Source organism: Oncorhynchus keta, chromosome 31, assembly GCF_023373465.1.
Source record: "Oncorhynchus keta strain PuntledgeMale-10-30-2019 chromosome 31, Oket_V2, whole genome shotgun sequence".
Lineage (NCBI taxonomy): Eukaryota > Metazoa > Chordata > Actinopteri > Salmoniformes > Salmonidae > Oncorhynchus > Oncorhynchus keta.
In genome coordinates this window covers 14,314,190-14,337,977 of record NC_068451.1, presented here as the reverse complement: position 1 = coordinate 14,337,977, position 23,788 = coordinate 14,314,190, and the positions used below count along the sequence as shown (strand labels likewise).

At 45.2% G+C, this 23,788-nt stretch overlaps 1 protein-coding gene across 4 annotated transcripts; it reads left to right on the top strand.

Annotated features, from left to right (window-relative positions):
- The first annotated feature begins 306 nt into the window (after positions 1-306).
- Positions 307-23,788, top strand: gon4lb (gon-4 like b). Of its 4 annotated transcripts, none has more exons than XM_052489644.1 (31): positions 307-419; positions 952-1,208; positions 1,466-1,558; positions 2,190-2,419; positions 2,530-2,604; positions 2,743-2,775; positions 2,891-2,941; positions 3,069-3,167; positions 3,247-3,363; positions 3,702-3,878; positions 4,581-4,788; positions 5,322-5,423; positions 5,522-5,562; positions 5,644-5,765; positions 13,060-13,279; positions 13,463-13,549; positions 13,806-13,998; positions 14,172-14,325; positions 14,735-14,885; positions 15,002-15,118; positions 15,243-17,381; positions 17,558-17,825; positions 17,976-18,136; positions 18,294-18,491; positions 19,955-20,098; positions 20,189-20,485; positions 20,575-20,685; positions 20,782-20,980; positions 22,560-22,830; positions 22,920-23,022; positions 23,144-23,788. In XM_052489644.1, exons 1-31 carry the CDS (start codon positions 406-408, stop codon positions 23,261-23,263), a joined length of 6,552 nt encoding a protein of 2,183 aa, XP_052345604.1. In that variant the 5' UTR covers positions 307-405; the 3' UTR covers positions 23,264-23,788. The 4 variants fall into 4 exon arrangements, with proteins under 4 accessions (XP_052345604.1, XP_052345603.1, XP_035602008.1 ...); XM_052489643.1 differs by having other exon boundaries at positions 2,743-2,793; positions 5,325-5,423; XM_035746115.1 differs by having other exon boundaries at positions 2,743-2,793.

The window sequence follows — 23,788 nt, the reverse complement described above, 5'->3', positions numbered from 1 at the left end:
CTAGGTATCTTCCTCGGTTATGGCCTTTCTAGGGAGTTTTTCCTAGCCACCGTGCTTCTACACCTGCATTGCTTGCTGTTTGGGGTTTTTGGCTGGGTTTCTGTACAGCACTTTGAGATATCAGCTGATGTACGAAGTGCTATATAAATACGTTTGATTTGATTTGTAAGAAAACATAACCTGGTGAATCAACTTGAAAGATTATGTGTGGTTAATAACACAAACATTTACTGTGGGCTGCTGAAACCACGTCGATTGAATAGTCTAACCCTTCACTGTACTTGAGGTAGGATCTCTAATGCTATGGGGAAATTAAGTGGGGATGGATTTATCTGTGACACGCGGGAAAGGGCGCTGTAAATTATTTTGAGATTTGCTTAGTTCGTTATTTTCTCATGGCACCAAATGCCTATTTCCGGGTAAGTGACACCAAGAAAGTTACTAAATTTGAAAGGTCAATGTACTGTCAACCTAGAAAAGTCGGGCGTCTCGTTCCGAGACACACAAACACACAAGGTTAGTTGTTGACAAATATACGTCGTTAGCCAGCAAGCTAATAACAACAACACAAGCTAGCTAACTAGCTAACTACCCAAACAACTACTTCAGGATCATTAGCGTGAGTAGCGTGACTTGTGTCATGCGATTATTTTAGCTAGTAAGAAATGTTTTATATAGCTGTGATGACTTGGTTGTGCTTTTTGTACTGCAACTGAGAAAGCGGCAACACTAGGCTGCTAACTTGGCTAGATAATAACAGCTAGCTAGATAGTAGCTTGGATTGCACACATGGGACACATTCGTGAGCTGTATTACTCGGCTATGTACATTTTGTCTAGCTAGTAACAACTGCAAATATTTCATCATATTGACATTCTATTCTATATTTTACTGTCTGCTAACGTTAGCCCCCTCATGTAACTGTAACGTTAAACTGTTGTGTTCTTTCAGGCCTCGAAGCATGAAAGCCCAGAAACGCAAATCGAGCACCCAAGAACCACTGCCCATGCGTTCTAAAGCCTTGAAGAGGGATGAGACAACCTGTGCCCCTCAGATCTCCAATGGTGGTCCACTCTGCACTCTCTCTGTTAACAGACATCTCTCCATTTCCACTCCGGCTAAGGGAAAGGGCTCTGGGATGACGGTCACAGGTGGGCTGTCACCAATGAGACACTCTCCCAGGTTCAAGCAGAGGACAATTTCTTCAGGTACGAGGGATGTCGCTCTGGATAAGAGCGTCTGCTAAATGACTTAAATGTAAATGAGAAAAGGAAGGGGGAATGGAGAACTAGAGAGAGGGATGACAAGTAACGCATAGTGTGTTGCTGAGATATGAAGGGATGTTGGAGTTTATGTGCAAGGGAATTTCATTGGTTTTTACATATATTGGTTTTACATGCTTCAGTGGTGGGAATGTGATCAACTCCTATCTCATTGTGAAATCTTTGTTTTGTATCTGCTGCAGGCCAGCTTAAGAATGGGGAAGATTGTCAGCTATCTCCCAGCCCCTCCGAGGCAGAGGAGGACGACACAGAACTGGGCCTGGTAATTACCTTAGGTGAGCTTCTCAACTCTGCTTCTTGTGACACGCCGATTTAAACCATTTCCAACCCCCCCCAGATATCATATTCATAACTGGAATAATTTCTCTTCACCTTATGGCGAAATTAGTATAATTGCAAGAAATTAGCTGTAAAGCTGAATTTATTTTCTCTGCCCCGTGGCAATTTTTTTAAAGATTAGCATGAAATGAGTTTTTAAATTGCTACATATTCTCTCTTCCCAATGACAAAATATGTAGAATTGCAGCAAACTTGCTTTCCAAACTTCTTGGCAAAATGCTTTCACACCCCTTGGCAAAATGTGTGGAATTTAGGGAAATTAGCTCTCCACTGTCAAGAGGGGGAGCTGCGAAAATGTTTTGCTCCCAAGAATTTCACTTAGGGCCCCCAAAAGTCTAGGGCTTGCTCTGACTACATGTGTGGTTATGGATGTTGGTATGCAGACCCGCGAGCCACTGCAGCCCCTCATGATGAGTTCAGATTTATTCTGGCCCCCACCCCCATCAAAGTTGCTTATCCCTTCTCTGTGGACATACCCACCATTTTGGAAACACTGAATCAGATTTCTAGTGTATGAGAATTGGGTTTCTGTTTTGATGCGCACAAATTCATTACTTCTGTCTGAAGATGGAGAGGATTGTGGGGGCCAGAGGCTGTCAACGAGGAAGCACGGCTCGAAAATGAAGAGCGCTTTAGACAATGGGCAGGAAGAGGGACATTCCGTGGCTGGAAAAAGGTTGTCGGAAGATTCATCCAGTGACAGTGAGGAAGATGAGTTTGAGCAGCTGGATATGGATCTGGAGAGAAAGTCACAGCAACACAACTTGACTTCCGTCAACGTACGGACCATCCTCCATGTGAGTTACCTGGAGTCTCAATCTGGGAAAAAGAGGGGTTAATGCTAACTGCTAAGTACTAATGTTAGTGTTGAACATTTTTGACTGACACCTGTGAATGTTGCCCTCAGGAGGTGATAACCAACGAGCACGTAGTGGCCATGATGAAAGCAGCCATCCAGGAGACGCAGGACCTACCCCTATTTGTGAGCGTCAACATACAGCAAGTTATACTGACAGTACAACTCAGAAATTGGTTGCTGATATCACTTGCAAGTTTTGAAAATAATTTATCTCTCCTCTGCCTGAATTCAATGTTTTTATCTTCTATTTGCATCCCTCAGGAGCCCAAGATGACCCGCTCCAGACTGAAGGAGGTGGTAGAAAGGGGGGTGGTGGGTTTCCAGTAACACAACTTGTAACTAGCTACCGTTTAATATTCTGTCCTGGATTCATCTCAATAGTCTAAAGTGGCTTCCTCTTCTCTTGCAGGGGATCCCCACCTGGAATATTTCTCCTATCAAAAGGGTCCTTGAAGTGAAGGTATGTCCCTGTCACACATAGTGCTAGTGTCATGTCAAATACTTTATTACACCTCACTGTTGTTTCATCTCTGTTGCTTTCTCCCTCTATTTCACTCTTTCCATCTCATCTCGCTTCTTCTCCTCAGCCTCCCCAGTTTGTTGACATCCCTCTGGAGGAGGAGGAGGACTCCTCTGATGAAGAGTACTGCCCCGATGAGGATGAGGAGGATGAGACTACAGAGGAGGTGAGGATGAGCATTTTCAATCAGTCAAGAGTGTGTGCTATGTGACTATGATGTCATGCCTGTGAAATTGTCGTTTCAGACGTTTTGGAGTGATGTGGACAGCACAGCCTCGTCCCCACGGTGTGCCCGAGGGGCGAGGCCCAGGACCCCTGGACACTCTGAGTGTGAAGAAGACAGATTTGACAGTCCCAGACAGGTAACACACCACACCTCTGCATTTGGCCTTTGATTGAAAGTTATTTAAATAATTGGGGGGGAAAGAATGCAATTATTATTTTATCATTTTTTTGTCACAAGTACAGTGAAATGCATTTCTTGACACCTCTAAACCTAACAATGCAGTAATCAATGCAAATGTAATACTAAAGATAACATAAGATAGAACAACAACAAACGAGAAATAGAAATAAGAATACAAGAAATGAAGTTTAACATACTATATACAGTGTCAGAGTTAACTGACTGAGTTAATATTTACAATGTGCACTGGGTGAGTATGAGTGTACTGTAATGTTGGTCTTGGTTTATGTTTAGAAGTCAAGGCAGCCCAGACATCTGAGGGTGGAGACTGTTCCTATGGGGCCCCCTCCGCCCCCATCCTCCACTGGCCCCTCCCGGCCGCTCAGGCCCCAAGACTGCACCTTCCTGGAGAAGCTTCACGCAGTGGAGGAAGAGCTGGAACTCAGCCCCATCTGCACCGAATCCTTCCAGGTACTGAAACTGTTAAACTATTAATGGGTTGCACTTCTGTCACTTAGTCACATCGTTGCCATTGTTATGAACTTTATACAGACACCACAGCCATATTGGTCCCTGACTGATGCCAAGTCATTTTGGACAGGGGCTAATGCCTATTTATTCTAAATTACACTACAGTGGCATGGAAATAGGATGACAGTGCTAAAGTAGGAAATAATTAGTCAAAAACAACTTTTCCATCATTATGTCGTCAAACTTACTTTAGAGAGAGGGCAATGTTTCCATTAGCTAGCAAAGTTTGTCAAAAATAGCTAGCTAGCTAAAATTCAGTGCTGTCCCCTCAATCTCGGATAGTTAGCTAAAGGTATACTGCATCTAAAGTCAATCTGGGGACATCACAATTATGACAAAAAGGTTTTCTTACTAATTACTTGCCTCCTTTTGAAATGTCATAGGGTTTTCAAGCAACTGTAATGCTCTTTTGATGAAGTCTTCATCACCACCATTGGCAATGCATTGAGTAGAACGTTAATTCGGTCACCAGTCCTCAAGAGAATGTTCAAAACAATACTGTGACAAAACGTGCAACCCATGAATACTAGCAGACTATTCAGCTATACCAGGAAATCACCTGACTCTTATCAGGACACTATTCAGCCATATCAAGACAAATGTGAATCTCTTTCTTCATTGGTTCCATCTCTCTGTTTCCAGCCTCTGACTGGAGGTGCAGGGTCTAGCCTGGTGGCGTGTCGTACCCGCTCCAAACGGACCCTGAGGAACGTGCCCCTGGGCAAGCTGGAGGCGGAGCTACATGCCCCTGACATCACTCCTGACATGTACGACTACAGCTTGGCCCTGGAGGACCGTGACTGGAGCGAGTGGCTGCAGGGCCTCATGACATCCGACATGGAGAATGAAGGTTAGGATTCAAATAAAGGGATGATGAGGGAGGATTCAAGGATGGGCGGTGTACTATTGAAATTGAATGGTCCAACCATGTAGAAACCAATGCAACAAGATTTTACATCATTCTCAAAAATGTGTCATGAATTCAGTTTTTCCTGGAGCAAATACTTAATTAGTGAAATACACAAAAAGTTGGCACTCCTCCAAACACTGAAAAGTGTGAAGCAGGTAGACTTGAGACAGATGGAGCTGCATTTAACCTGTGTGTGTGTACACATTTTACGGGAGATGTGTGTGTTGTTGGTTTAATTGTTCTCTGTTTGCTCTGTCATGTTTTGCTTATTTTGACTTTGCCCCCCACTGCTCTGCTCCTGTTTGTCTCCCCCACTCTGCCTCATCTTTCCCGTTTCGTCTTCACTGGTTATGGTTGTGTGTGTTGACAGCCATTTTACCCTTAGGCCATATACCTTTCTTCACTTTTAAACAGTTTAAAATATCAGTTTTTCTGTCTCTCTCGCGACCTCCGCCTTCTCTTTTCTCTCTCAGAAGAGGGTGATGATGATGATGACCCAGAGTATAATTTCCTGGAGGATCTGGATGAGCCTGACCGAGAGGACTACAGGAATGACCGGGCTGTACGCATCACCAGTGAGTCTGTAATAATGTTTCCATACATATATATAAAAATTACATTTTGCTCAAGGGGAAAAATCAACCAAACTATTTTCTTTCTCCCTCTCTTTCAGAAAAGGAAGTGAACGAGCTATTGGAGGAGCTTTTTGAGACGGTGAGGATTATGGGATCATATCTGCAAGTCTCTCTTAAAAATATATATATTTTCTGAATCTCACTCTTTTTACCCCTTCAGTTCCAGGATGATGAGCTAATAGTGAATGGGCAGGATGACGATGGGCATGAAGAAGATGAAGAGAGGGAGGAGGCTGTTCCACCCCTGAGTGCTCCGCAATTCAACGTTCCACAAGCCATTCGGTATGATTCCACCCTGACCCTCTCCCTATTTCTCTCTGAAAAGAAAGGGCTTTGAACAGCTTGTAGGAGCAGATCTCCTGTTTCTGTAGCATGAGGCAGCTTAATGTACAAGTAGACCCCCTGGACAGGACGCTAGTCTATCGCAGGGCCTCACCCCCAATCTATCTCCTTAATGCTGAGTGCCAAGCAGAGGCGCATTGGTTCCCATTTTTACAGTCTTGACTCGGCCGGGGATCGAACACCCAACATTCCGATCTCAGAGTGGACACTAACCACAAGGTCACTGAGTTGGTCCACCAACCCAGTACCTCATATTAATAATGATATAGAGCTTTTAATGCGGTGCAAACAACCAGATGAAGCAACTAGACTTTTGAGATGCGCTTAAAATGACAACTGTTTCATAAAATAGCATTATGATGAGCCAAATAATCCATTGCTTCCTGGTCCTCCTTGAGTCAACAGTGCTATCTATCCCAGAACTGAATCAATGTGAATGTGTGACCGTTTAGCTCACCCTTGCTTTTTTCTACAAACACGGCCCTCCTCTTGTTGACTGTGCTGGTTGGTGAGCCAAATTGGCCATCTGTCGTATGTGTTATGAACAACTGCAGGATACGTGACTGCAGCCACTCATGCGTTTTAATTTTTAATTTTTAAAAATTTCACCTTTATTTAACCAGGTAGGCCAGTTGAGAAAAAGTTCTCATTTACAACTGCGACCTGGCCAAAATAAAGCAAAGCAGTGCGACAGAAACAGAGTTACACATGGGATAAACTAACATGCAGTCAATAACACAATAGAAAAATCTGTATACAGTGTGTGCAAATAAAGTAAGGAGGTAAGGCAATAAATAGACCAATAGTAGCAAAGTAATTTCAATTTAGGAATTTACACTGGAGTGATATACAGTTGAAGTTGGACGTTTACATACGCCTTAGCCAAATACATTTAAACTCAGTTTTTCACAATTCCTGACATTTAATCCTAGTAAAGAAAAATTCTCTGTTTTAGGTCCGTTAGGATCACCACTTTATTTTAAGAATATGAAATGTCAGAATTATAGAGAGAATTATTAATTTCAGCTTTTATTTCTTTCATTACATTCCCAGGGGGTCAGAAGTTTACATACTCAATTAGTATTTGATAGCATTGCCTTTAAATTGTTTAACTTGGGTCAAATGTTTTGGGTAGCCTTCCACAAGCTTCCCACAATAAGTTGGGTGAATTTTGGGCCAATTCTCCTGACAGTGCTGGTGTAACTGAGTTAGGTTTGTAGGCCTCCTTCCTCGCACATGCCTTTTCAGTTCTGCCCACACATTTTCTATAGAATTGAGGTCAGGGCTTTGTGATGGCTACTCCAATACCTTGACTTTGTTGTCCTTAAGCCATTTTGCCACAACTTTGGAAGTATGCTTGGGGTCATTGTCCATTTGGAAATTTGGAAGACCCATTTGTGACCAAGCTTTAACTTCCTGGCTGATGTCTTGATATGTTGCTTCAATATATCCACATAATTTTCCTACCTCATGATGCCATCTATTTTTTAAAGTGCACCAGTCCCTCCTGCAGCAAAGCACCCCCACAACATGATGCTGCCACCCCCATGCTTCACGGTTGGAATGGCTTCGGCTTGCAAGCCTTCCCCTTTTTCCTCGAAACATAACGATGGTCATTATGGCCTAACAGTTCTATTTTTGTTTCATCAGACCAGAGGACATTTCTCCAAAAAGTATGATCTTTGCACTTGTCACACCATCTCTAGGAGACAGAATGCGTCTCCTTCCTGAGTGGTATGACGGCTAAGTGGTCCCATGGTGTTTATACTTGCATACTACTGTTTGTATAGATGAACGTGGTACCTTCAGGCGTTTGGAAATTGCTCCCAAGAATGAACCAGACTTGTGGAGGTCTACAATTTGTTTTTTGAGGACTTTAATTTTAATTTTTTTAATTTTCCTATGATGTCAAGCAAAGGGGAACAGAGTTTGAAGGTAGGCCTTGAAATACATCCACAGGTACACTTCCAATTTACTCAAATGATGTCAATTAGCCTATCAGAAGCTTCTAAAGCCATGATATACTTTTCTGTAATTTTCCAAGCTAGTTGAAGGCACAGTCAACTTAGTGTATGTAAACATTTGACCCACCGGAATTGTGATACAGTGAAACAATCTGTCTGTAAACAATTGTTGGAAAACCTACTTGTGTCATGCACAAAGTAGATGTCTTAACAGACTTGCCAAAACTATAGTTTAGGTAGGTGCAGGTAGCGATCGGTTGAAGAGCATGCATTTAGTTTTTACTTGTATTTAAGAGCAATTGGAGGCCTCGGAAGGAGAGTTGTATGGCATTGAAGCTTGCCTGGAGGGTTGTTAACACAGTGTCCAAAGAAGGGCCAGAAGTATACAGAATGGTGTCGTCTGCATAGAGGTGGATCAGAGACTCACCAGCAGCAAGAGCGACCTCATTGATGTATACAGAGAAGAGAGTCGGTGCATGAATTGAACCCTGTGGCACCCCCATAGACTGCCAGAGGTCCGGACAGCAGACCCTCCGATTTGACACACTGAACTCTATCAGAGAAGTAGTTGGTATACCAGGCGAGGCAATAATTTGAGAAACCAAGGCTGTCGAGTCTGCCGATGAGGATGTGGTGATTGACAGAGTCGAAAGCCTTGGCCAGATCAATGAATACGGCTGCACAGTAATGTTTCTTATCGATGGCGGTTAAGATATCGTTTAGGACCTTGAGCGTGGCTGAGGTGCACCCATGACCAGCTCTGAAACCAGATTGCATAGCAGAGAAGGTATGGTGAGATTCGAAATGGTCGGTAATCTGTTTGTTGACCTGGCTTTCGAAGACCTTAGAAAGGCATGGTAGGATAGATATAGGTCTGTAGCAGTTTGGGTCAAGTGTGCCCCCCCCCCTTTGAAGAGGGGGATGACCGCAGCTGCTTTCCAATCTTTGGGAATCTCAGACGACACGAAAGAGAGGTTGAACAGGCTAGTAATAGGGGTGGCGATAATTTTAGAAAGAAAGGGTCCAGATTGTCTAGCCCGGCTGATTTGTAGGGGTCCAGATTTTGCAGCTCTTTCAGAACATCAGCTGAACGGATTTGGGAGAAGGAGAAATGGGGAAGGCTTGGGCGAGTTGCTGTTGGGGGTGCAGTGCTGTTGACCTGGGTTGGAGTAGCCAGGTGGAAAGCATGGCCAGCTGTAGAAAAATGCTTATTGAAATTCTCAATTATGGTGGATTTATCAGTGGTGACAGTGTTTCCTCCATGGACTTTACAGTGACTTTACAGTGTCCCAATTTTGGGAATTAGTGCTGCAGGATGCAAATTTCTGTTTGAAAAAGCTAGCCTTTGCTTTCCTAACTGACTGTGTGTATTCCCTGAAAAGTTGCATATCGCGGGGACTATTTGATGCTCGTGCAGTACGCCACAGGATGTTTTTGTGCTGGTCAAGGGAATTCAAGTCTGGAGTGAACCAAGGGCAATATCTGTTCTTAGTTTTTTTATTTTTATGAAACGGGCATGCTTATTTAAGAAGGTGAGGAAAGCACTTTTTAAAGAGCAAACGGGCATCCTCCACTGACGGGATGAGGTCAGTGTCCTTCCAGGATACCCCGGCCAGGTTGATTAGAAAGGCCTGCTCGCAGAAGTGTTTTAGGGAGTGTTTGAAGTGATGAGGGGTGGTCATTTGACCGCGGACCCATAATGGACTCAGGTAATGAGGCAGTGATCGCTGAGATCCTGGTTGAAAACAGCAGAGGTGTATTTGGAGGGCAGGTTGGTCAGGATGATATCTATGAGGGTGCCCATGTTTACAGATTTGGGGTTGTACCTAGTAGGTTCTTGGATAATTTGTGTGAGATTGAGGGCATCTAATTTAGATTGTAGGACGGCCGGGATGTTGAGTATATCGCAATTTAGGTCACCTAGCAGTACGAACTCTAACCATAGATGGGGGGCCATCAATTCCCATATGGTGTCCAGGGCACAGCTGGGAGCTGATGGGGGTCAATAACAAGAGGCAACAGTGAGGGACTTATTTCTGGAGAAGATGGATCTTTAAAAGTTGAAGCTTGAACTGTTTGGTCATAGACATGGATAGTATGACAGAACTCTGCAGGGTATCTCTGCACTAGATTGCAATTCCGACCCCAGCAGTTCTGTCTTGGAAGGAAATGTTGTAATTGGGGATGGAAATTTCAGACTTTTTGGTGGCCTTCCTAAGCCAGAATTTAGACAATTGTTAGGACATCAGGGTTTGGTCGGAGTGTGCTAAAGCAGTGAATAAAGCAAACTTAGGGAGGAGGCTTCTGATGTTAACATGCATGAAACCAAGGCTTTTACGGTTGCAAAGTCTGCTAATGAGACCACCTGGGTACACACAGTGCCTGGGTTAACCTCAACATCACCAGAGGAACAGAGGAGGAGTAGGATGAATGTACGGCTAAAGTCTAGTGCTTTGGGAACAGAGAATAAAAGGAGCAGATTTCTGGGTGTGGTAGGATAGATTCAGGGCATAGTGTACAGACAAGGGTATGGTATGGGAGGGTGCAAATGCAGTGGGGTTAAACCTAGGCATTGAGTGACGATAAGAGACATTGCATCTCTGGAGGCGCCAGTTAAGCTAGGCGCGGTCTCCGCATGTGTGTGGGGATGGGACAAGTGGGCTATCTGAGGCATGTTGAGCAGGACTAGTGGCTCTGCAGAAAAATAAAACAATGAGAGCTGCCCTAAACAACAGTATACAAGGCATATTGACATTAGAGAGCGGCATAAAGCAATCACAGGTGTTGATTGGGAGAGCTAGCTAAGACAACAGGTGAGACCACAACGGGTGAAAAGCTAAGACAACGACAACATGTAAATGGTGATAAATGGGCAGAGAGGGTCAGTTAGCTACACACAGGGCCTGAGTTCGAGGCTGGGGCTGACAGATAACCAAAATGAAGTACAGTGTTAATGAACAGTCCAGCAGGCATCAGCTGTGTAGCCGAGTAAGCCTATCCATCTATGCCATTCTAGGAATCACTTGAAGTGACGTACACACACACACACACCAATGCCTCCCTTCGGGACAGAGCAGCATAGGGGTGCTGTATCTGCTTGGGTAGGGAGGCAGAGAAATGCTCTGGTGTTTTCTCTTCCTCTGAAGTGTCAGGAGGTGGACAGAACTCACAGTAGAGCTACAATCCACACTAACACACATTTGAGCTACAGCTACTCATACTAACAAAAGACACACACACCACTAACAAACTCACTTTGTGTCTCACACACACATACACTCCCAGTGCGTCAGGTTTTCAGTAGCTGGTTTGCACATGTGCCTACTTTGATGTTTGAACTGTGACGTCTGTTGAGAGGTCTCTGTGTGCGACGTGCTGTTTTCAGGCAACTTCTCTGAGCTGATGAGAGCACTTCCTTCCAGCAACCCTCCACGCATGCACACGTTTGCGTCACTGTGTCCTGGTCCTGGTCCTGGCTGTAATGGATGTCTCTAAATGTTAACGAGGCAGTATGACGTGCGGAGAGACAGACAGGTTATTCCACACTGTGGAGTAATGGCTCTGTGACAGTGCTACCACTGATGACTCAGCAACATTAGGGAAAGTAGAGGAGGATAATAGAGGTGGGTAGAGAGGGTTAAGTCTCACCACTGTGATTTCAGTCTGCACAAGCGGAGCTACGCTTTCGTCACATTCCAAAAGTTCAGTGCACAAAAGTATGTAGAGCTATGCAAATTAACCTCCATCAGATCCCCTTCTGTAGACTAGAGCCTTTTAAGCAGAATATTGCATAATCCAAACATATACTGAACAAAAATAAAAATGCAATATGTAAAGTGTTGGTCCCATGTTTCATGAGCTGAAATAAAAGATCCCAGAAATTTTCCATATGCACAATTTATTTTTCTCCAAATTGTGTGCACAAATTTGTTTACATCCCTGTTAGTGAGCATTTCTCATTTGCCAAGGTAATCCATCCACCTGACCAGTGTGGCACATCAAGAAGCTGATTAAACAGTATGAACATTACACAGGTGCCCCTTGTGCTGGGGACAATAAAAGGTCACTCTAAAATGTGCAGTTTTGTGTCACAACACAATGCCACAGATGTCTCAGGTTTTGAGGGAGCATGCAATTTGCATGCTGTCTGCAGCAACATCCCCCGAAGCTGTTACCAGTGAATTGAATGTTCATTTCTCTACCATAAGCTGCCTCCAACGTTGTTTTAGAGAATTTGACAGTATGTCCAACTGGCCTCACAACCGCAGACCACGTGTAACCACGCCAGCTCAGGACCTTCAAATGCGGCTACTTCACCTGCAGGATCGTCTGAGACTAGCCACCCGGACAGCTGGTGAAACTGAGGAGTATTTCTGTCTGCAATAAAGCTCTTTTGTGGGGAAAAATGTATTCTGATTGGCTGGGCCTGGCTCCCCAGTGGGTGATGCCCACCCATGGCTGTGCCCCTGCCCAGTCATGTGAAATCCATAGATTAGGCCAGAATTAATTTATTTAAATTGACTGATTTCTTCTATGAACAGTCACTCAGTAAAATCTTTGAATTGTTGCATGTTGAGTTTTTATATTTTTGTTCAGTATAATTCCAGTCAAGGGTGTCTTCAGTCCCATCTCCCACATGGGCCACATGTACTGATATTTTTGGTGATAAAGCCTGCTAAATGACCATATTCAAATACCAGCCAGTGTTCAGAGGTTTGGGATGGAGAGAAGCCTGAAAGCAAGACTGCACAGCAGAGGTGTGCAGTGTCGGGAGTAGTCCTCCCTACGATCCTCAACAAGGCTACTCTTAAATTGTTATTGAAATGTGGTGTGGTTTCTGGCGCCACATGACTATCTTAGATTCACCCAATAGGTACTTAATTTTGGTAGTAGTGAAGGAGTAGCTAGCTAGCTACACCTAACGTTACTATGGAGTCCATAAACTGCAGTAGCTGAGCTCAAACGTCATCCGAGCCCTACTATGGAGAAGCCACACAGACGGGAGGGACAGTGAGACACCTTGATGACACAGTGCTGCCTGCCTGCCATCTTTGCTTGCTCTCCCCTTACGACCACCTTCCTCCGATGACCACTCAAACCATGAACTTTCCCCACCCTCTCAGGACCTTCCATCTCATGAATGATGTTTTTCTAAATTGCTTGTCTTTTTTAAATTCTTTAAAGCACACTGAGATGATTTATGCAATGAAGTGCTGTATTATGTCATCAATATGATTATTATTCCCTTTTCTGACCCCTGATCTCTGCAGGTTTCAGGAGCCACTGGCTAACATGCTAACAGAGAGGCGACGTACTGTGAGGGAGCAGATGGAGGCTCTGCAGCAGAGGAGAGCCCTCCAGGAGACCCCTGGCCGTTCCACCCCCATCGTCACGGTATCACCCCCCATGGTGCTGCTGCCACCTCTGCCCTGCCCCGTCCTCACGCTCGACCACATCCAGAAACTCCAGCTGCAGCAGCAAGTCCAACAGGTAGGTTGGCCTGCTCGTAAAACTTAACTGAGGATCTGAAGTTGGTGGTATATTAGATTTTGATTTTCATTTTCGATTTTATTAACACCAATAATTAATTATTTTCCAGTTGTTTAAATATTGACACATGACACTGGTAGACTCACTGACAACCCCCCTTGCCTGTTTTGTCTGTCTGTTCAGCACATACAGCTGCTGACCCAGGTGCACCTGCTGTGCAGCCCTGTGGAGGCCTTGCACCACAAGGCCCACACCACCAAACAGTACCTGGTAAGTAACTGAGTCTGTCTCTGCCTCTGTCTCTCTCTCTCTCTCTCTCTCTCTCTCTCTCTCTCTCTCTCTCTCTCTCTCTCTCTCTCTCTCTCTCTCTCTCTCTCTCTCTCTCTGTGTCTCTCTCTCTCTGTGTCTCTCTGTCTCTCTCTATCTGTGTCTCTCTCTCTCTGTGTCTCTCTGTCTCTCTCTATCTGTGTCTCTCTCTTTCTATCTATCTATCTCAAGTCCTAGTCTCTGTGTGCCTCCCACACAGGAGGAGCTCCAGACGTTTGCACAGCGTGAGGAGGCGATTAGGTCAGTCCGGGACCCAGGTTTCAGCAGCATCTTCAGGGCCTGTAACCTCCAGGGGGCGCTGTCTCTGGTCCAGGAGCAGGAGAGCTCTGTCTCGCCATCCGCTCCTTCTCCTCCAACCCCCCCTGCCAGGCCTCAAACACGCTCTAACAATGGTAATGAACAGGGAGGTCTGGTGTGTGTGGTTCATATGTAAAGATGTGAGAGTCTGAATTGTATGAACTAAAGATGGTATTGATAGCTTGTGTGTGTAGCTGTTTTGTGTTATCTATGTGTGTCAGAGGGTGGGTTTTGTGAATTGCATGTAAGTGTTTGGTTGTCCCTGCAGTGCGTACATACCCTCTGCTGCATGCTGAGACGGCCTGGCTGCTCGCCACCCGCTCAGTCTTCCTTTACCCAGAGCTCCTGCCTCACTGCAGCTTGGACCCCGCACTGCACCCCCCACGCACCAAGAACAACTTCTACACACGCGGAGAGGACAGGTACACATTTGCACACACACACACACGTTTACACATGCTGCACGTCCTGCGTGGGGACACAAACTCCACAGGAGCTCATGTTCACAAACAACAACAAACTTTTAAAAAACATTACTCATTTTACACACTGGTCAAAAATAGCCATGCCAAATGTGAGTAATTTGTCAGTGATTGCCTGCTCAGAATTGAGCTGAATATTAACACTTGAAGGTGTGTTACCCTTTGCTAAAAAGAGGGTCTCTCTCTAGCTATCTCCAAACCCATTCAATGACCATTCACTGACATAGTTGGAACTATGAGGGCCTATGTCATCTTTACTACTTACAACCAAGCATCAAATTTCTCCTCGCATGTTTGAATGTTAGACTTAAGACTAGATATTTACTCGCAATGTGGATTTTTGTTCCAGGCTCATTGTACTTGGGCTGAAGCACTTCAGCCAGACAGAGCTTCCCTACCAGCTCATGTGTCGCTACCTCATCCGTACCAAGAAGCAGGACCAGCTACGCTCCCGTGTCAAGGAGCTGTGTGGACACAAGGCATCTGACAACGCTATCAAGGTGTGGACCTCACAACTCATTGATGCTTATCACAGTCTTTCTCAATGTTTTGATCATGCCTTGATTATATCACCTATTTCCATGTTGGTCTTTCTGTTATTTTTGTTCTCTCTCAGTTGTACTGTCAGCACAACATAGTTCCTGCCATGCAGGAGACTTGTAGCAGGGTGATGCCAGGGGAGGAGCGCCCCCCAGTGGAGAGAGAGATGTCCGTCATGCCCAACTGGCTACGGGTACAAACTCACCTACCACCACTCTCATTATTTACTTATCAGAGAAAATGTGTCATTCTCCATTTTACTTCCCTATTACTACTAATAGGTACTAATTCCTATGTAAATGGTTTCTCCTCTACAGAAGAGTCTACCATTCATCCACAGGGCGGTGATGGAGTATAATAAACCACATGGGAAATCCCCATCCAGAATACCTCCACCTCCTCCAGCACCTCCTTACACTTTCGCCAATGGGACGCGATATCCCCCATCTCTCCCTAGAAATGTCATCCTACGCCTACACCCCTGCATGAACTACAAAGGCGAGCGCCCACCCATTGCCCCTAAACCTCGTCCCTTCTACGCTTTCACCCATTCTGCCCCGCTTACGCCCCTCGCCAAAGCCCTGCCAGATACACTCCGCTTTCTGGCCCATGTTCCTGGACCTATCCCCTCACAAGGGGTCATCCTATTGGCCAAGGCCCCGAGCACTCCAATCCGGAGGGCCCTGCCATTGTCCCAGGCTCCTGTCACTCCTGCCCATGGAGCAGTGCCATTGGTTCAGGTCTTACCCTCCATCCCGGTGGGAGCCCCCCTCTTTGTGATGCAAATGAGTCCCAATCAAACAGAGAAAAAAACACCCTACCGGGCACCGTTTCGTAAACTGCTGCCCATCCAACCAGCTACCCCAAAGCCATCACCCCCACCCCCCTTGTTTGCTCTTCCAGCAGAGAATGGTGGTACTCCCTCATTGGTCCCTAACTCAGCCCATCGTGCCTGTGCTGCTCCAAGATTGGCCAAGCGGCCCTCACACTCCACCCCTTCCCACCAGGACACTCAGGCTAAGACCAGAGCAGCTCTCGCCCGTACTCTGACCAGGCCCCTCCTGCCTGCCCCACCCAGCTTGGAAGTTTCCCTGAACTATCCCCCCACACCCCCTGATAGCAGCCTCCAGCTAAAGTCTAGCCCTGTGTTCTTCTCTCATACGCCCTCCCCTCCCCTTAGCATCAAAACCAGCCCTATGAACCTCTCCCTCGACAATCAGAACAGCACCTGGGGGCAACCAATTCACGCAGAGGTCAAAGATGAAGTTGGGTTTGACCCGTCCTTAACCTATTCCCAGAACCTTTCTGGATACACTCCGAACATTACTAATACAGATACTTTCACACTCCAGTCTAGCAGCTCCCGTGATATTATGTCTCCGTCAATCATCCAGAGCCTCTCAGCCCCTAAGAATGACCAGTATGTACTGGTACAAACTGCGACCCATGGTTCTATGCAAATGCTATGGGTGCCCAAAAACTGCCTGGTCTCAAACGGGTCCGTGTCATTCAATGCTTCAGAGAATGGGTTTCACCGGTCTGAAAGCCTCCCGTTTGGTCTGTCGCCTGCACTCCAACACAATATTACTGGGTTAACGAATGGCATACCTTCCTGCCTCTCGCCACTCACCACTTTACCTAATGGCACAATGGGCTACCAGCAGGCACTGAGTGTCCGGTTGCCCAACAGTGTTCTGACTAGCGGACATGCTTCCGGGTCGAGTTTAGAGGAGCAGCTGCACCGATTGGTGGAGGGATTACGGGAAGAGGGGGAGCTGGAAGAGAAGGAGGGATGGGGGGATGTGGAGGGTCCTCTCCTGACACTTTCTGAGTCACCCTCTGGAAGCCCCTGCTCCAGCCTGGAAAGCCATGCTGACGCCCTTGAGAGAATGGTGGTTGGTGAAATGGAGGGAGGGGAGGATGGGGTGGAGAATAACAAGATAGGGGGAGAAGAAGATAGGAGAGAGGTGGGGCTAGAGAGGTGGTGCATGGCAGCTACATCAACGCACATACCTGACATACCACCTGAGGGAAATGGTGGTGAAAAGGATGAGAGAAGGGAAGAAAAGGAGGGAGATTGTGGTGTGCATGGCATGGGCATGCTGAGTGGAAGGACTGTAGCACAGGAACAAACTGGAGGAGGAGGAGAGAAGAATGGTGGAGAAGAGGGTGACCAAAGAGAAGGAGACAGTGGAAGAAGGGGAGAGGAGGAGAGAAACGGAGAGCAGGGTGAAGATGGAAAGGGAAGTGGAGAGGGGGAAGAAGAGGGAGAAAGAGATGGAGGACCGAATGGAGGAGGAGAGAAGGATGGAGAGAAAGACGGGGATGGAGAGCAGGAGAGGCAAGGGGAGGAGGAGGAAGAGGAAGATTTTGATGACCTGACTCAGGATGAAGATGAAGAGGAAGTGATGTCATCAGCCTCAGAGGAGTCTGTTCTCTCAGTGCCCGAGCTGCAGGTACGTAACTTAAAAGTTTAAGTCAGAATTTTTTGGCATGAAAGTACCTGTTCAGACAGCTAGCAAATGTTTCTATTTTTACAAGATTCTACCTTAATATATCTAGAAAGTTAAGAATAGTCTCTTCATTAGTTCTCCTTAAGCCTGCTAACGGTCGCCCACCATCTATCCCACAGGAGACCATGAAGAAGCTGACATGGCTGGCCTCAGAGGGGAGGCTGTGTGACTCTGAGGAGGACAACTCTCCAAACTCCCCCACCTCACCCAACTCCCCCGTCTCCCAGAACTCCCAGGAGGAAAACTCTGAGGAGGAGGAGGGGCCCACCAAGGGGGAGGGTCTGGAGTCTGGAGACGGCGGGGTCAGTAAGGTCCCTGGAGAGGAGGACGTGCCTCCTGGGGAGGGAACCCCCAGAGCCAGTGGGAAGGGAGCTGGACGTGGCAGAGGTCAGTCTCAGGTTTAGGGGTGATGGAGACTCACTACAAAATGTTTTCATGTTCTCAGAAATGGTCTACTAAGTATTCACTTCCATATAAGTACTCATTTTAATCCTTGTTTTGTATCTTCTCTCTTTTCCTGTGGTTGGGTACCCTCAGGGCGAGGCAGGCCTCCTCGCAGTCTGAGGCGTAGTCGTCGTCCGGAGAGGGACAGTAAGGATACGTCCAAGCTGCTGCTGCTCTATGACGACCACATTCTAGACAACGACCCCCTCAGAGAGAGCAAGGACATCGCCTTTGCACAGGCCTACCTCAACAGGGTAAGGAACAAAAGTGTTTTTTTGTAAAGTGGATTTTGGATCTCGGGTAGCATACTCTAAATGACATACTTCAAAACAAGTTGCAAAGCATTAGTAGCAGTTATCCAATAAAAAGAAAAGGTTAACTTTAACTCTCGAACCCGTCTTCCTCCCTCAGGTGCGGGAAGCCCTTCAGGGCGTACCTGGTAAAGTGGAGGAGTTCTTGGGTCTGCTATATGAGTTTGAGCAGGAGGGTGAGGGGCGCAGCGCAGTGGAGCTCTTCTCCCAGCTCCGTCCTGTTCTGGGGGAATGGCCAGACCTCCTCAGAGACTTTGCGGCCTTCCTCCTCCCGGAGCAGGCTTTGGAGTGTGGTCTGGTAAGGATGACATCACAGCCATTTTCATATATGCTTATTAAGGATCAGGCCCAATGTAACAGAGTGTTCATTAGAGGTCGGCCAATGATGATTTTTCAACGCCTATAGTGATTATTGGAGGACCAAAATGAGCCGATACTGATTAATCGGACCATTTTTATATATTTTTGTAATAATGACAATTACAACAATACTGAATGAACAATGAACACTTATTTTAACTTAATATAATACATAAATAAAATATATTTAGTCTCAAATAAATAATGAAGCATGCTCAATTTGATTTAAGTAATGCAAAAACACAGTGTTGGAGAAGAAAGTAAAAGTGCAATATGTGCCATGTAAAAAAGCTCAAGTTTAAGTTCCTAGCTCAGAACATATGAAAGCTGGTGGTTCAATATTCCCAGTTCTTCAAAATTTCCAGTTAAGAAGTTTTAGGTTGTAGTTATTATAGGAATTATAACGCGGCAACTATGTCTCTCTATACCATTTTGTATTTCATATACCTTTGACTATTGGATGTTCTAATTGGCACTTTATTATTGGCAGCCTAATCTCAGTAGTTGATAGGCTTGAAGTCATAAACAGCGGTGTGAATCAAGCATTGCGAATAGCTGCTGGCAAACACAGTAAAGTTTGAATAAATTCTTATGAGCCTGCTGCCGCCTTACCACTGCTCAGACAGACTGCTCTATCAAATATCAAATCATAGCCTTAATTATAATGTAATAAACACAGAAATACGAGCCGTTAGTCATTAATATGGTAAAATCCGAAACTATAATTTCAAAAACTAAACGTTTATTCTTTAAGTGAAATACGGAACCGTTCTGTATTTTATCGAACGAGTGGCAACCCTAAGTCTAAATATTGCTGTTACATTGCACAACCTTCAATGTTGTCATAATTGTGTAAAATTCTGGCAAATTAGTTTGCATGAGCCAACTAACAGGCGGCCCAAACGGTTGCATATACCCTGACTCTGTGTGCAATGAACGCAAGAGAAGTGAAACAGTTTCCTAGTTAATATTGCCTGCTAACATGAATTTTTTAAAACTAAATATGCAAGTTTAAAAATATATACTTCTGTGTATTGATTTTAAGAAAGGCATTGATGTTTATGGTTAGGTACAGTCGTGCAACGATTGTGCTTTTTTCGCAAATGCGCATTTGTTAAATCATCCCCCGTTTGGCGAAGTAAACTGTGATTCGATGATAAATTAACCAGCACCGCATTGATTATATGCAACGCCAATTGTTATGAAAACTTGAAATTGGCCCCAATTAATCGGCCATGCCGATTGATCGGTCGACCTCTAGTGTTGATATATAAATATAATTATGTTCAACAAAATTATTATTTGTCTTGTAGCCAAACACATTGTAGTGAATCTGCAAAGTTCTCACTGCTGAAAAAGCCATTAATACTCTTCGACTATGATGTTTTATGTCCTGTCCAGTTTGAGGAGCAGCAGGCATTTGAGCGGAGTCGACGCTTCCTGAGGCAGCTGGAGATTAGTTTTGGGGAAAACCTTTCTCACTACCAGAAAATCGTACGTGCTCTGCAGGGGGGACCTGGCCTCAGTCCTGCCAGCATTGAGGAGGTATGGCAGCATTCTACACCATTCACATTAGTTGTCAGCACAGTAAACCAATGTAAAATCACCAGTGTAATCCACCTCTGTTTTCTACAGCTTAAAGCACAGATGTCCTCCCTCCTGAAAGGCCACACCCACTTGCAAGGGGAATTCTGGGTGTTCTTTGACGAGCTCCGCCCACCCTCAGCCCGTCCAGGGCAGTTTGAAGAGGCTTGTTGGCCAGAGGAGGTAGGGGGCGGAATAGACGGAGGCGAGGGTGTTGGCTTGGGGTCAGGGGGAGGGGCAAGTGGTGGTTTTGAAGAAGTGACCCTCCCTGATCTAGAGGAAGAAGAGATTCCACCAATGACAGGTCGCAGCCGGAGGAGAAAGATGGGTTCTCATGGCATCTACAAGGTTTGAGGAAATGTGGATTGTGTCGTTTATTGATTTCTAATTGCATTTGCAATTATGATTCTGATTTGGCTGGTTGTCTTCCTTCACAGGAGTGTGATTGGCCAGAAAAGGACTGCTTCTGCCTCTGTCATGGTGCCAGCCATGATGCCAAGCTTCGCAGACACAAGAGGAAAGGATGCTCTCGCTGCCATGGCAACAAGGTAGCCTCGTAGTCTAGTGTTTTGTTGTTCTAAACTGTCTGTGTGAGTAAAATGAGTTATGGAGATGACAGAATGTTACATGCGGTCTTCGCTCAGGCTTCCGATGGCATCCCCAGGGCGATGAAGAGCCTTGACCCCTTGTACCCCACGGCAACCAGCCCCACAGCCAACCTCCACACTGAGACAGGCGGTGAGGAGAGGGAGGAAGAGAGGGAAGAGGAGAGGGAGGAAGATAAAGAGGAAGAGCAAGAGGTGGACGCTGAAGTAAAAGATGAAGCCAACAGTCCACATCCTGGTAAGAAATGCACTACCTATGCTGTATGAAATAAGGTTGTTGTCATTATTTGGTCAAAAGCAACTAAAGTAAAACGGCTGAAAATACATTTTAGGTTACCTATAGAATGAAAAACTTTAAAGTGCGACTGCCCCTAAAAAGCAATTTCTCGTTTTGAAAACAGCATTGTGGCATCGATAAGAGTCATAAAGTCAGTCTTGTCCAAAACTGAGATTTGCGAGATGATAGGAAAAAATGGTATGTCACGGAATGAAGGGTACTGTTTTCTTTTTGGGTTTATTTAAATCCTGCCCACAGCTGTCAGCACCCAAGTAATCATCAATTCGGAGCGCAGCTGCATGCGACCTGATTTTAATGCCTATGGTCAATTTGGTTTGACTTTCAATATCCCTATCGGGCTAGTTGGGGACCATCAGTAGATGACAATGTACATGGACAAAATGTTTGTCAATGCTGCCAAGTGTCTATGACTTAAATGTCAAACCAACTATACATTTTAGAATTGCATATACAAATATTGGAAGCATTTAATGAGACAACTAAAAGATGTGCAACGTAAGTAATTGTCCCATTTCCATTGTGTAATTCATTGACTGTCCCTAACTAGCTCCAGAGTGGCTATTCAATGTCAAACCAATTTTGCCACGGTCGCGAAATAAGTAGGCCAGCACTATCTAGCCTAGACGACTTCAAGACCTGGTCAAGTTATCTATACTGAACCAAAATATGAACGCAACATGCAACAATTTCAAAGATTTTACTGAGTTACATTTCATATTTTGAAATCAGTCAATTGAAATAAATGAATTAGGCCCTAATCTATGGATTTCACATGACTGGGAATACAGATATGCATCTGGTGGTCACAGATACCTTAAAAAAAAAAAGTAAGTGCGTGGATCAGAAAATCAGTCAGTATCTGGTGTGACCAACATTTGCCTCATGCAGCGCCACACATCTCCTTCACATAGTTGATCAGGCTGTTGATTGTGGCCTGTGGAATGTTGTCCCACTCTTCAATGGCTGTGTGAAGTGGCTGGATATTAGTGGGAACTGAACATGCTGTTGTACACATCGATCCAGAGCATCCCAAATATGCTCAATGGGTGACATGTCTGGTGAGTATGCAGGCCATGGAAGAACTGGGACATTTTAAGCTGACAGGAATTGTGTACAGATCCTTAAAACATGGGACTGTGCATTATCATGCTGAAACATGAGGTGATTGGGGCGGATGAATAACACGACAATGGGCCTCAGGATCTCGTCACGGTATCTCTGCATTCAAATTGCCATTGATAAAATGCAATCGTTGTCTGTAGCTTATGCCTGCCAATACCATAAACCACAGCCACCGTGGAACACTCTGTTCACAACGTTGACATCAGTAAACCGCTCGCCCACACAATACCATACACGTGGTCTGTGGTGGTGAAGGCCAGTTGGACAACTCTTGTTTGGCTTCAGTCATGATTGCTGCATTTCTGAACGAGACAAAACACTAGAGTCAAATCAGGAAGTTCAGCACCCCTTTAAACTCTTTCACACATTGCAGATAAACAACCATTATGCTTTTCAGAAAAGCAAGGAGCCCCTTCATGGGAGGGTCCTGAGGAAGGCTCACTCCCCCTCACTGAGAAGGAGGATGATGAGGAAGAGTGGAAGGATGGGGAGAGAGAAAACAGCCCCTTGCCAAAGAGGAGTAAGGGGGATGGAGAAGGCTCGGGGGTGTCTGATTGCCCCCAAACAGCCTTTAGCGGGGAGATGGAGAACCCCTCTTCCGATCCCCCGGTGTGTGCCAAAAACATCTCCCTCACTGCCAGTGGGGAGAAGGTCATACTCTGGACAAGGTGAGAAAGACGAGCCTGAAAATGCTTGGTATTTGTTTAATGTTTTAAAATGTTTTTTTTAAAGAGTGATAATCCTCTTTGGGTTACAGGGAGGCTGACCGTGTCATTCTAACCACCTGTCAGCAGCAAGGTGCCAATCAGAGTACTTTCCAGGCAATTTCCACCCAACTTGGCAATAAGACACTCAATGAGGTGAAGGTTGTTTTTTTGTAACCGAACTATAAAAAAATCCAACAGTAATACACTTGTTGAAAAGTCTTGGCTTGTGAAATTAACCCTCATCCACTGACTCTTTTATCTCTCTCTTGTCCAGGTGTCTCGGCGGTTTCGGGACTTGATGCGCCTGTTCCACACCGCTGCCCGCCAGGTCAACTTAGAGGACGAAGATGTGACCACTGAACAGCAGACAGTCACAGATGAGGAGCAGGACTGAACATGACAGAACCAACCCAAAAAGGACAGAACTAAATTCAGATACTTCAAAGGAGAGAAGCAGAGAAGATACTTGACTGCAGTATATTCATACTAACCAGTTCAAGGCTGGTGAAATCTGGAAGCAACATTGAGGGCATATGAATGCTTTTAATAAACTCATATCAGAATCATCTGAGCTGAAGCAACACCAGCAGCTTGAAAGATGGCAGCTTTTCAATTTTTACCAGAACCAATTTTGACAGTGAGAACTGTGTAACTGTACATCACTAATTTATTGAAAGAAATGCACCCTTTGTCTAAAAGTTATCACTCAAATGCACTACTGAGGGACGAGGGAACATAGTCTCTTAGTGTGGCAAAAGTTGAATAAATACTATAAATAGACATGGTGTTTAGTCCAATAATGTACATGTTTTTTTTTAAATACTTTTTTCAATTCCCTGAGTTGTGCATGTATATGCACGGTAATACTACCTGTACAAGAGTTATATATTTTATACAAAATAAACGTAATTTATCCGTT

Coding starts and splice junctions, on each gene's coding strand:
- gon4lb (XM_035746115.1), top strand. Junction 17,826..17,975: donor GGGAGCTGGACGTGGCAGAG/GTCAGTCTCAGG, acceptor GGGTACCCTCAG/GGCGAGGCAGGCCTCCTCGC. Junction 18,492..19,954: donor AGGCTTTGGAGTGTGGTCTG/GTAAGGATGACA, acceptor TGTCCTGTCCAG/TTTGAGGAGCAGCAGGCATT.